Source organism: Suncus etruscus, chromosome 12, assembly GCF_024139225.1.
Source record: "Suncus etruscus isolate mSunEtr1 chromosome 12, mSunEtr1.pri.cur, whole genome shotgun sequence".
Classification (NCBI taxonomy): Eukaryota; Metazoa; Chordata; class Mammalia; order Eulipotyphla; family Soricidae; genus Suncus; species Suncus etruscus.
In genome coordinates this window covers 23,553,592-23,566,638 of record NC_064859.1, presented here as the reverse complement: position 1 = coordinate 23,566,638, position 13,047 = coordinate 23,553,592, and the positions used below count along the sequence as shown (strand labels likewise).

The 13,047-nt window shown below is 51.0% G+C and overlaps 1 protein-coding gene across 3 annotated transcripts in view; it reads left to right on the top strand.

Annotated features, from left to right (window-relative positions):
• The first annotated feature begins 1,181 nt into the window (after positions 1-1,181).
• Positions 1,182-13,047, top strand: part of DYSF (dysferlin) — a 226,636-nt gene continuing 214,770 nt past the window's right edge. For all 3 annotated transcript variants that reach the window (XM_049785137.1, XM_049785135.1, XM_049785136.1), the window contains exon 1: positions 1,182-1,269. In XM_049785137.1, coding sequence (XP_049641094.1) covers positions 1,182-1,269 — 88 coding nt within the window. The remainder of the gene's footprint in view (positions 1,270-13,047) is intronic.

The window sequence follows — 13,047 nt, the reverse complement described above, 5'->3', positions numbered from 1 at the left end:
GGTCCCATGAAAAAGCATGCCAGCAGCAGAAAACCACACTGGGAAGGATACAATCAGCAATACTACTTACTTCAAACAGATTTCTCTTTTTGTTTTTTGGGGTTACACCCGACAACGCTCAGGGGTTCCTCCTGGCTCTGCGCTCAGAAATCGCTCCTGGCACGCTTGGGGGACCATATGGGGTGCCGGGATTTGAACCACCATCCTTCTGCATCTAAGGCAAACGCCCTACCGCTGTGTAATCTCTCCAGCCCCAGATTTCTCTATTTTTGAAAAAAAAAAAAAAAAACCCCAAAAACAAAAACAACTTAAAATTTTTCTGGTTTGAGGGTTGGATCCAGCTGTGTTCTGGGGACCAGAAGGTGGTGCCAGGGATCTATCCTGAGTTGACAGGTTGCAAAGCAAGCACTTTACCTACTGTCCTATCTCTCCAGTCCTCTTGTTTTTCTTCCACACCTACTGTTGCTCAGGATTGAAGAAATCAAATTTCCTGCAAGCAAAACAAGCCCTGCAGCCTGTTGAGCTATCTGGGCACTTCAGCTCTCCTAGCACCCTTTATCTCTCTCTTCTTTTTCCCATATCACCTAGGGCCTCACACTTTGCAAACTCGGCCCACTTTTGTGCTTTTTGGAGTTGAACACCGCACAGAGTCGTGGCTGCTTTTACAATCAGGTGGGGGAAAAAATACAACAAAACTAAGTATGCAGGAATTCAAGTTTTGAAGGGTGCTAGCAGGAAACATGAAGTAGCAAAAAGCTTTCAACTCGAGTCTTGTCGGCAATGCTCCGGGCTGTGCCCGCCCGCATTTCTCCACTACCCGGGGCCGATGCGGCCAGCAAGATGCGGGTGCAGCGCGGGGGGCAGCCACCGCCCAGTCCTGCCCCCCGCCCCCCTCCAGGTGCAAAGCGCCGTGTCATTGGGAGAGTCCGCGGCCCGGGCGCTGGGGACACCGCCCGGCCGAGCTGCGGAGCTGCGGAGAGCGGACGATGAGCAGAAGCCCCGGGTCCCCGGGCGCGCCGCAGCGAGCAGGGTGAGCGGCTCCAGCGCCCGGAGTGGCTCGGGCTGGCTCGGTCCCTCCCTAGAGTCTCGGCTCGGTTCTGCTGGGCTCGCCCGGAGCTGCTCCTCCGCCCTCCACGCCCTTCCCCGGGCTCCCTCCCGACCCGGCCCGGCCCGGCTCAGCCATGCTTAGGGTCTTCATCCTCCACGCCGAGAACGTGCACACGCCCGACTCAGACATCAGCGATGCCTACTGCTCCGCCGTGTTTGCAGGTACGAGGTGCCCGCCCGCCCGGCCCGTCGGGGGGTCTTGGGGGTACCCCGCGGTTCCACTCTGCTCCTCCCTGGGGCACCGCCGGGACACGACACTGACGGTCTTCCTGGCCCGTTGGTTTCTGCGGGAACCCCGGGCACTCAGAGGGAAACTGAGGCACCGCTCATAGCCTTCTTCCAGTGGCCTCTGCTTACTTGGTCTTACTTCTCTGCTCTGGATCTTTCAAGTAAGGTTCTTGGGGTCCTGGGTCCGAATGTGCTTTTTGGGCAGCGGGGTTCGGCTCCTCTGGACCGAGGTTGGGTTTCCCCAGGGCCTATTTATAAGCTGCCCAAGGCGCCACCAGTCTCTGGCCTGGCCTCGATGCTGGCCCCTACTCGCGTGGGAGCTGGGGGTGGATAGGCCTCCTTCCTGATTGTGTTCTCCCTGCCACTCTGAGCTTTAATGGACTCGGAATCGGCCAAGAATGAAAGCTAGAGTGGTGTCCCTGCTTTCCTGGGCCTTGGCACCATCCCAGCTCTGCGGGCACTAATGTAATTTCAACTCTATCTGCTTCCAAGCATATCTGAGCCCTGGGCAAGAAAGACTCAGACAGTGGCTTTGTCTGTTATAAGCTGCCACAACTTTCTGGGCCCAGACACAGGCATGCCAAGAAATGTTCGTGGCCCCCCCCACTGTGTTTAAGGAGTGGTGAAAAGGGCACTCAAGCAAGTCCCCTATCCACACAGCCAATCGCAGTGGCCTCTGACAGGCCCACCCTGCTGGTTCTGCCTCTGTGCCCCAGGGACTCGCTCTCCTCTGCGACTGATCAGATTCCTCCCTCCCTTTCCTCGCTGTATTCTTTTCTATCTCAGACATCCTGGTCCCCCCACTTGCCAGCCCCCAATTCTAACTTCAGTAGGAGGCAGGAAAGAAGCAAGTGAATACCCACAGGAAGTACAGCCAGGGGGCCTCCTCTTCTGTAGCTGCTATTTCTGTCCCAAGAGCTGTGTAAGTGTGTGTGTGTGTGTGTGTGTATGTGTGTGTGTGTGTGTGTGTGTGTGTGTGTGTGAGCAGCCCTGCCCCCCATCCTGCAGCTATATCCCCGAGCCAGTCCCTCTGTCCATCTGCCAATGGTCTTTGTGACCTCTTTCCCAGTGTTCTCAGGCTGCACTCAGGGCAGGCTGTGACCCCTCTGCTCCAGGCATCGGTGAGGGAATGCAGTCCCTCCTGCATCAGGGCCTCTGACTTAGCCCATGTCCAAATTTGGCCTCTGTGCGCCTGCAGGCCTGTTCTGCCTCTGTCTCATGGCCAGAGCCAGGCTAGTGAATGATTACACGAACTCAGCTCTCTGAGACACGCTGCTGCGTGCACAGCCTCTTCCGGAGGAGTTCCCTGGCTAGCTGGCTGGGATCTGGCCTTCCCATGCCCTTTATATTGGGGTCTTACAAAGTCTTGCCTCTGGCTACCTATAACTAATAACTGATAAGAACCTCTCACAGCTCTTCAGTGTAGAAATCCATTTCCTGATCCTACAGCACCTTTGTGAGGAGAGGGATCTTGAAGCCCCTCTCCAGAAAAGTGGAAGGGTCCTGTCCAGATGACACAGTGGCCAAAGTGCCCTCCTCCCCGCATCAATGCCCTTGGTTGTTTCTCAGCTCGTGAGTAAGAAATGCTTTGGGAAGCATTCCATGTGCTGCCCACACCCCGGGCACCAGGGCCTGAGCTAGCACCAGTCAGAACTGGGGAGGGCAGCTCATGATCACTCAGGGAGAGAGGAATGATCCAAGGACTGAAGACACTGATGTGTAAAGAATGTGCATTTAAGCTCCAAGAGGGTGAGTGACTTAAAGGGTCGAAGCACATTTCCAACACCTGAGCACACGGAGTCAAATATAGGGGCCACTGAGGCCTCTGGGCCTCCGGACCACTGAGCACTGCTTGAAGATCAATTCTTTTTGGTCACACCCATGACGCTCAGGGGTTACTCCTGCTATGCACTAAAGAAATCGCTCCTGGCTTGGGGGACCAAATGACACCTGGGGATCGAACCCTCGGTCCATCCTATGCTTGCGCGGGGCAAGGCGAGACGCCTTACTGCTTGTGCCATCACTCTCCGGCCCCGGATCAAACTTTTCTCCCCCAATGAAATTCTAGCTGAGAACTGTAATACAAGAAAAGAGAAATTAGAGTAACAGGTACATAAAATTTTTACTTGCTGTTTCTTATTTGATTTGGGGGACCAAACCTTGCTATACTCAGGGTCTTACTCCTAGGCACTTGCACTCAGGGATCACTCCTGCCAGTGGGGGACCATATGCACTGTTTGGAGATCAAATCAGGGACTGGGTACATGGAAGGCAAGCACCTTACCTTTGCTATCTCTCTGGCCCCAACTTTTAATTTATTTATTTATTATATATTTTATTTATTTTATTTATTTGTTTTTAGGGTCCACAGGTGGCAGTGGTGCTCAGGGGTTACTCCTGCTCATCTCTGTGCTCAGAAATAGTCCCTGGAAGGCTCGGGGGACCATATGGGGCGCCGGGATTCGAACTGATGACCTCCTGCATGAAAAAGGCAAACACCATCTTACCGTCCATGCTATCTCTCCAGCCCCAAATTTTATTTCTTTTTGATTTAAATCGTTTTTGGGGTCTTTGGACCCTACCTAGCAGTGCTTGGAGAGGGTACTTCTGGACTCTGTATTGGCTCCAGAAAATGCTCAGGGTTAGGTGATTGCCAGAAATTGAATGGGGATTGGATTAGTAGTGCATCGGCAAGCACCTTAGCCCTGAATATCTCTCTGGCAGATGCTTGTTTGTAAAGCATGTGAAAGTGGATTTTAACTGATGTGATGTCCTGCTAAAAGAAGGACCTCTAAAACATACTTATTTAATAATAGATAGACGAGCAGTACCCAGTTTGGAATTGGTAGATGGCATTGAGATATAGCCAATTGAAACTCTCCTCTATTGCACTCATCCATGGGAGCTGTGAATTAGCAGCACATTTCACAGATGAGGAAATAGCATCACAAATCATGGGACTGATATGACAACTCCAGAGCACAGTCTGTCTAAATGGTTGACCCTTTATGCCTACCAGGGGGCTCATATTATCCCTATCTGAGCCATCATCCCCTTTCACCTTACACCAGACTCTGGTGCTGTCTGTCTGTCTGTGTCTGTCTGTCTGCTTGCCCCCCCCCCCCCCGGAAGCTATATTATCTCAGGAGCTGAGAAGCTGAGTCGAAGATCAAGGGGGCGCTGTAGCATGGGCCTCAATTACAAGGCTAGGGTGAAGTTGGTTGGAGCACAGACAGCTGGTGCCCAGGGCCATATTCCAGAGGGACAAGAACAATTAAAGGGGAAGGAAGAAGGATGGGAGGGGAGAGTATGACTTTGGACCTCACTGCATGAGCTGCCTGAGTTCTCAAATTTGGAATGCCAGCCTTGCTCTTCCAGCTGTGTCTTTGGGAAAGTGTCTTTGTGTGTGTGTGTGTGTGTGAGAGAGAGAGAGAGAGAGAGAGAGAGAGAGAGAGAGAGAGAGAGAGAGAGAGAGAGAGAGAGGAAGAGAGGAAGAGAGGAAGAGAGAGGAAGAGAGGAAGAGAGGAAGAGAGAAAAAAGAGAGAAAGAGAAAAAAGAGAGAGAACTGGTGATGCTCAGGGCTTACTCCTGGCTCTGTGCTTAGGAATCAGTCCTGGTAGACTTGGCAGACCATATGTGATGCTGGGGATTCAACTTGGATCTGCTGCATTCAAGGCAAATGTCCCCCCCTCCCCGCACGCACAAGCACACACACACACATATACATACACAACTTACAAAGAAAAATTTTTAAGTAGCTCTTTTTCAGTTTCCTCATCTATAATGTGTTGATAATAATCATAGCACTTGCTTTGGAAGGGCTGTTCTGAAAAGTTTATATATTAAACCACATAATGCACTTGGAATAGTACATGGCACTATTCCATTCTGGCTATAAGATATATATTACATGTAATTCTACCATATTTGTTGTCATGATTATTAGTTAACCTGTAATATACACATATCAAGGGGACACCACACACATCCAGAGTCCCTAGCATATCTGGTTTGTCTTAGCATCAGCTCTGTTGGTCCAGTAACTGTCTCAGCAGAATGGGTACAGTGAAGTCAGGTGAGGCCACCCATCCCCCTGTGTCCAGAGGCACTGTCTTGGGTCCTCTGGCTGGTCCTCCTGAGTATGCAAGAAGGCTCTCATGAGAACTACATCTTCTTTGGAACAAATATATCGTTGACTTCCCCGAAACCTCCCAGTCTCTCTCCCCAGGTTAGACTCACTCTTTTTCTACTTCCTACATGTGAGTCTCTTTACAGGAGGGTTATTAACATTGAAACGTTGCCCAGAAGAGCTCTTGCCTCTGCCTCATATTCACTGGTTTTCAGACATTGTCTCTAGTGGGTTCCATTCTCTCCTTTCTGAAGCCTCATTCTCTAGCTTTCTCAGAAGCAGGAGATTTTATACCAATCACACAGCTAGAAAAGGGTGTCTGGGCAGCTCTACCTGGTGATTTCAGTTCTTCTGAGCCATCACAGGATCATAGTTAGAATCGTTCTATGTGTTTATTCCCTCTGTGTATACATCTTTTCTGGTTGATCTGATGGGCACATCCAGGGGCTGTCTGTTCTCATATGAACATAGAACAAGGGCCTGAGACTGGAGTGATAGTACAATGGTAGGACATTTGCCTTGCACATGGTCCACCTGGGACCAACCCGGTTCGATCCCATATGATCCCCTGAGTCTGCCAGGATTGATTCCTGAGTACAGAACCAGGAGTAACCCCTGAGTACCATCAGGTGCTACCCAAACCCCTTTAAAATAAAGAACAAGGGCCTATTGTCTTCTAGCAGAACCTTGAAGGAGTCTGTGAACCCATCACTGCCAGGGGGCTCCTCTTGAGATTGGCCACTGAGCACATGGGCACTTTTATCATTTCTTCTCCCACTAGGGCAGGTCTTGGGAAAAAACAGAGTGCAGCCATTAGGGAGGCAAAGCTGGAGTCCTGCTGGCCCAACCCTACAGTATGAAGAGCCTTGTTCTGTACAGGGCTTCCCAGACAGTGGGGAGGAGCACCCCAAGTTCAAGGTGGAGAAGGAGAGGCCATTAACGCCTGTGTCTGAGAACCTGATGGGAAAGTACATGCATACTGGTGGCAAGTGTGGTGTCCTGTTAGGGGCCCTGTTTCCAGCTTCTATAATTTTTCCAGAGTTTTGATAAACTCAGAGTTGTAAGGGAAATCTCCTCAAAGCTAATGAAGGTCCAGGTTTTTGTTTTGTTTTGTTTTGTCACACCCAGCAGCACTCGGGTTATTTCTGACTCTACCCTCAGAAATCACTCCTGGCAGGCTCAGGGGACCACATGGGATACCGGGATTTGAACCACCATCCTTCTGCATGCAAGGCAAACATCCTACCTCCATGCTATCTCTCCAGTTCCGAAGGTCCAGTTTTTTGTCATTCAACATAATGTTGGCCAGTGACCAGTTTGTGTATCAGTGATGCCTCTTTCTTGGGGATGACCAGTCAGTGCTGTTAGGACTACAGTGGCCTTTAATTAGGAGTAGCTCCTCACCTCTATTTACCCTAATACTTGATTGCCTCTGTTGACTGAAAGGAAAACTGGGCCTGCTTGCAAATTCAACTTTGAAACAGGTGTTTCTTTCCCTTGCCTAATCAGCAGGGTAAGTGAGTCAGTTCAACTATTGGGGTGGGAGAAAAGTTGAGGTCGGAGCACATTGTCCATGACAGCTGCTTTTCTGAGTCAACCCCTCATGTCCAGTCCCAGGACACGGTCTGAATGGGCTCTTGGATTAGGAGGTGGTGCGCTGTGAATGGGCAGTGAGGCTGGGAGGTCAGGCACTGGGGTGGAAAAGAGGCCTCAGGAAGTGTCCTTTACTGGGCTACGTCCCTTCCTGACATTCTGTGTTGCTTCAGATCCATCAGAGCAGGAGTAGAGAGGGCAGGGTGTGGTGGTCTTGAAAAGAATGAAGTCCAGAATCATTAAAAAAAAAAAACCCCAACAAAACCAAAAATGATCCCTAGGGGGCAGTATTGTCCTCTTTGAGAGCTTCAGACTTTACCTTCTCACGGAATGGGAGCTAGTCATGCTATATGGAAACTTCCCCTCCCCCCCCACACACCTCCCCCAGGGGCAGTACTGTCCTCTGAGACTCTTGGAATGAGGGATTCTTGGGGGAGCCCCTTGCCATGCCCAATACACCATTCCCATGCCAGCACTGGTTGCCACTGTGAACACCTGGCTGGCTGAGGCAGACTTGGTTTCTCCTCTCATTGATTCTCTGCTCAGTCTAGCTAGCAAACAAGTAGATGCATAGTTATTCCTGACACTGGAGGACACGGGAAGGAAATGCATGCTGGTGTTTACCAGAGGGAGGCAGCATAGACCAGAGGACTTACCTGGTCCTGCAGGATAATGGGGAAGAGAGACGGAGAGACAACTACAGGCAGAGTTCAAAGCTGAGAGGGAATCAGTATGTTCTAGAACAGGGGTCTTCAAACTTTTTAAAGTGGGGGCCGGATTACTGTCCCTTAGAGAGCTGGAGGGCCGGACTATATGAGCTACTAATTCTATTCACACTGCACATATCTTATATAAATAAAATAAAACCATTTATAAATAAACAGATCACGCACCAGTATTTCAATGGGAACTGTGGGCCTGCTTTTGGCTAAAGAGATGGTCAATGTCTGGTTCCATATTTGTCACTGCCAGCCGTAACAAGTGATGCAAGTGGGCATCAGTTAATCTTGATCTGGTTGGAGATTTCAGATGTTTCATTCTTGAAAAAGTTTGTTCAAAGGCATAAGTGCTACCAAAGATGGTTACCATTTTGAGTGCATGGTTCCTGATATTTGGATATACAATGAGTGTATATGCTGGCAAGTATCTTGGCAACCAAACAGCGCTCACTGCTGGCGGCCGGATCAGACTTCTCTGCGGGCCGCATGTGGCCCTCGGGCCGTAGTTTGAAGACCCCTGTTCTAGAAATTGAGAAGAGGATTGGAGGAGTAGTACAGCAGGTATTTGCCTTGCACAAGGCCAAACCAGATTTGATCCTCAGAATCCCATATGAGGCTCTGAACACTGCCAGGAGTAATTCCTGAGTATAAGTCCTGAGCATTATTAGATGAGGCCCCAAAAGTTAAATAAATAAAAAAGTAAAAACATTCCTAAATACTGAGAAACTGCTGGAGTTGGAGCTTAAGGAGTGAGGGGCTGAACCTCTATCTCCATGGGAGGGATCTGGGCTTTATCCCAAGAGCACAAGAATTTTTACAGGGTTCTTAATAATGGAGACACCCTGGTCATATATACATGCATTTACATGTATATGTGTAAAAATATATTTGTGGCAGTGCTGAGTGACAAAAGGAGACACCTGGGGTGCCAGGAATTGAATATAGGGCTCACATATACTAGACATATGTTCTACTACTTGAACTACATTCTCTGGCACCAATGTGGGTTGTGGAACAGAAATGACCCAATGATGATGATGGGACCAGCAGCAGGTCCCTAAGTAGCTCAGGCAGGTGAGGGTGATGGGGCACATCAATGGTACCAAAGTCATGGGCAAAGATGATGTAGGTAGCAAGGAGGTGAAATCCTGCCTCAAAGAGATTTTAACAGTGTAGTCATGCTGGGAAGAGAATTGGGCAAGAGGATCTAATGCTGATGCCAGGGATTGAGCTTGGGTCAGCAGGGTACAAGGGAAGCCCCTTAGCTCAGGTTCAAATGAAGAAATTTCAAGGTGAGCTTCATTCCTAAAACAAGTCTTCTTGGGAGTAAGCCCCATTGGATATGAGGCACAGGCATGATCCTAAGACCTGATCCAGAGACAACGTGGGGCTCTAGATAAAGTGCTCAGGTCCACTCAGTTGGAACCCAGCCTGGCTCCATTGTCCTCAGTGTCACCTTGAGCAGGGTGGCAAGTAGGCCTGCATGTCCTGTGTTCTCATGGAGCAGGGGAGGACTTGTCCCATCAGGGAATATTGTCCCTTCAGGGGATAACTCAGGTCTGTCAGTCACACTGAGAGAAAAGGAAGGACCTGGGCACAGAGGCGACTGGATGTCAGGAGGCTGGAGCCAGACAAGATTCTATGCTCAGTACATTGTAAGTAAGTAGAGGGTTAGGAAGGCCATGGGTGCTGTAAAGCTGGGAGGAGAAAAGCAGGAAAAAGGGGAGAGGAAGACTGAAGAAGACATTGTGGAAATCTGCTTGGCCAGATAAGGGTCCTGTTGAGCTAGGGGTTATGGTCTCAGGCCATGTGTGAGGGAGAGGGCGAGTGAGAGGCAAGTGAGCTGTCCATTCTCTGAAATGCTTAGGGGGTAGGGCACAAGGGTGAAGTTAGTGGAGTTGAATTTCTCCAGGATTGTGGTTTAGCTACATAAATAAGCTGATCTGGGCCCTGGGCTGCCAATGCCTTGTAAGTACCAGGCTGGCGATATTGCAGGTCTGCTCTCCTGGCACCTCCCCTCATGCCCGAGTGCCATAATAGAGGCCTTGCCATTTGGAATCCTCTGATTACAGCAAAGTGTGTCATTGGGGGTTAGGGAGATGGTTCAGAAGACTGGAGTGAGGTCCAAGATTCCGCACCCAACATGCATGGATCCTGAGCTCTCTGCAGGCCCTGGTTGCCCCCAGTCTGCTAATGCCTAAGCACCTGTATAGCTGGGTGAACACCGCCACAGAGTATAACTGGGAGTAACCCCCAGAGAAAAAGACCAAGAGTAGGCTGGAGGGGTTAAAACACTTACTTGCTCTATGCTCAGAAATCGCTCCTGGCAGGCTCCGGGGATCATATGGGATGCCAGGATTCAAACCACCGTCCTTCTGCATGCAAGGCAAATAAATGTCTTACCTCCATGCTATCTCTCCGGCCCCATTTCTTTCTTTCTTGTGTGTGTGTGTGTGTGTGTGTGTGTGTGTGTGTGTGTGTGTGTGTATGTGCGTGTGTGTGCGTGTGTGTGTGTATGTGTGTGTGCGTGTGTGTGTGTGTGTGTGTGTGTGTGTGGTTTTTTTGGGTCACACCCGGTGATGCTCAGAGATTACCCGCTGGCTATGTGCTCAGATATCGCTCTGGCTTGGGGACCATATGGGACGCCCGGGGATCGAACCTTGGTCGGTGAGTGCAAGGCAGACGCCTTATCGCTCGCCCCAACTCTTCGGTCCCTCTTGCTTTTTTTGTTTTGTTTTGTTTTTGTTTTTGGGCCACACCCAGCGGTGCTCATGGGTTACTCCTGGCTATCTGCTCAGAAATAGCTCCTGGCAGGCACGGTGTGGGGGGGCACATGGGACGCTAGGATTCGAACCAAACACCTTAGGTCCTGGGTCAGCTGTTTCTTAGGTCCTGGGTCAGCTGCTTGCAAGGCAGACGCCATTGTGCTATCTGTCCGGCCTCTTTCTTTCTTTCTTTCTTTCTTTCTTTCTTTCTTTCTTTCTTTCTTTCTTTCTTTCTTTCTTTCTTTCTTTCTTTCTTTCTTCTTCTTTCTTTCTTTCTTTCTCTTTCTTCTTTCTTTTCTTTCTTTCTTTCTTTCTTTCTTTCTTCTTTCTCTCTCTCTCTCTCTCTCTCTCCTCCTCCTCCCTTCCTCCTTCCTTCCTTCCTTCCTTCCTTCCTTCCTTCCTTCCTTCCTTCCTTCCTTCCTTCCTTCCTTCCTTCCTTCCTTCCTTCCTTCCTTCCTTCCTTCCTTCCTTCCTTTTGCAAAGCAAGATAATTTTTATTGAAACATATTTAGAAAGATGTGAGGGAAGAGAAGCTTGTGAGTATATGTTGGAGAAAGAACACAGGCTTCTCCAGAACAGAACTAAGCAAACAGACACAGGCAAGTGAGATCCGTTTTCAAGGGATATGGGCTTGAAGAAGGTGGTAAGAGGAGATTTCTTGCGGTAGAATGACAAGATGACAAGATAATGGTTTCACTATCACCTGCATCCGGAGCCCAGTGAGGAAGGAATTGGGAGACAGGATGAGGTTGGTGTTGGGTGGTGGGATGTGTGGAGCTCGAGCCTGCAGATGAATAATTCATCATCTGGAAAGAAACCAGAGGGGCTCGCAGAAATGTCCCCCACGGGTAGGTCACAGGGCATCGAGATTGGTGGTGGTGGAGTTGGCGACATTGCTGGGACCCCAAAGACAGCTGGAAAACCCATTCTGGACAGATTCTGCATCTCAGTTTGGACAGACTCTGCCATGGAAACGGCCAAGAAGGGGTTGCCAGGCTATCGGGTCACCCCACAGGGCTGCCAGATCCCGCACCACATGGGAAAAGTAGAGGTGAGGGTGGGAGTTTCCCGGGGCGCAGCACTCGCCGCACATTTGGCGCACACCCCTCCGTTCCCGAAGAGCCACTGAGCTGGGCCTCAGTTTCCCTTTCCTCCAGCTAGACTACGGGATGGGGGCGAGGAGGGGGCCTTGGGCCGGGTAGCGCGCGATGCGCTCACGTCTCCGGGGCGCTCCAGTGCGCTCCGCTATCCGTCGCGCACGGGTTCCCAGCAGGGCCGGAGAGGGGACCAGCGCCCCCAAGGCGCCCATCTGACCCTTGCCCCGCCCCGACAGCGGGCAGGGCGGGTCGGGGCAGAGGCGAAGGGAGGGTCCGCCCCGACGGTGTCCGGTGTCTTCGGTGCGGGCTTGCTTCTCCGGGCTGGGCGACTTCTCCGCGGGCGCAGCTGTCCTTCTGGTCCCTCGGAGCCAGCTCTTGCTCCTGGGGCCCGGCCTGCGTCCCCCCAACCCCGGGCGGCCGGACCATGCTGTGCTGCCTGCTGGCGAGGGCCAGCGACCTCCCGGGCGCGAAGAAGGACCGGCGCAGCGACCCGGTGGCTAGCCTGACCTTCCGAGGTGAGAATCCGAACCCGGGGCGCCGGGGCGCGCGGGGCAACGGGACCCGAATTTCAGTACTTCGTCCTCGGAGAAAGGCGGGGAGCTCGAGCCTGGTGCCCCCCAGGTCGGGAAAGCGGAAAGTTGCAGAAAGGAGGCGTCGTGGTGATGAGCAGACAGACCCAGGCCAGAGCCAAAATGCAAACAGCCAAATCCAAAGCAAACCCAGAAACAAACCCCAAACCCCTTTATGGGAAAGTAAGATCGGGTGGTCTAGAAATGTGGGTGCTGAAGAAGAATCCGGATGGCCACTAAGTTGCGCTCCGAGGCTGCTTGGAAAGTTGCGCCTGTTTCATTCATTCATTCATTCATTCATTCATTCATGCATGCATGCATGCATTTATTCATCTGTCGTCTGTAGGCAATGCGGCTTCATTGAACCCACTTCTTCTCACTCTGGAGGAAAAAGCACAGATGTAGATAGGCCAGGCGCCAACACGGATCCTGACCGATGGCAGGCGTGCTTTTCCTTATTTAAAGAACTTGAACACCTACCTCCATGTGCTGCTTTTGGGGGCGTTCTCTGGAGTAACAGTGGGTCCCCTTCCCTTATCAGCAGTCTTCCTAAAACCCCACTTCAACCAAGACGGTCCCAGTTCCCACGGGAGGGAGGTGTTTAGGAAGGGGGAGGGAAGAGGATGAATCTGGATTTCAGAAGAGGAACAATGGCTGGGAGTCTGGAGCCCAGTTCTGCAAAAAAAAGATAAGGCGAGGAAAGGGTTTCCTCTTGCTGTGCGAGAGGCAAGAGCGGTGGTGCTAGTGGTAGGACATTTGCCTTGCATGTGCTAACCTAGGAAGGACCGCAGTTCTATCCCCAGGCGTCCCATATGGTCCTCCCAAGCCAGGAGCGATTTC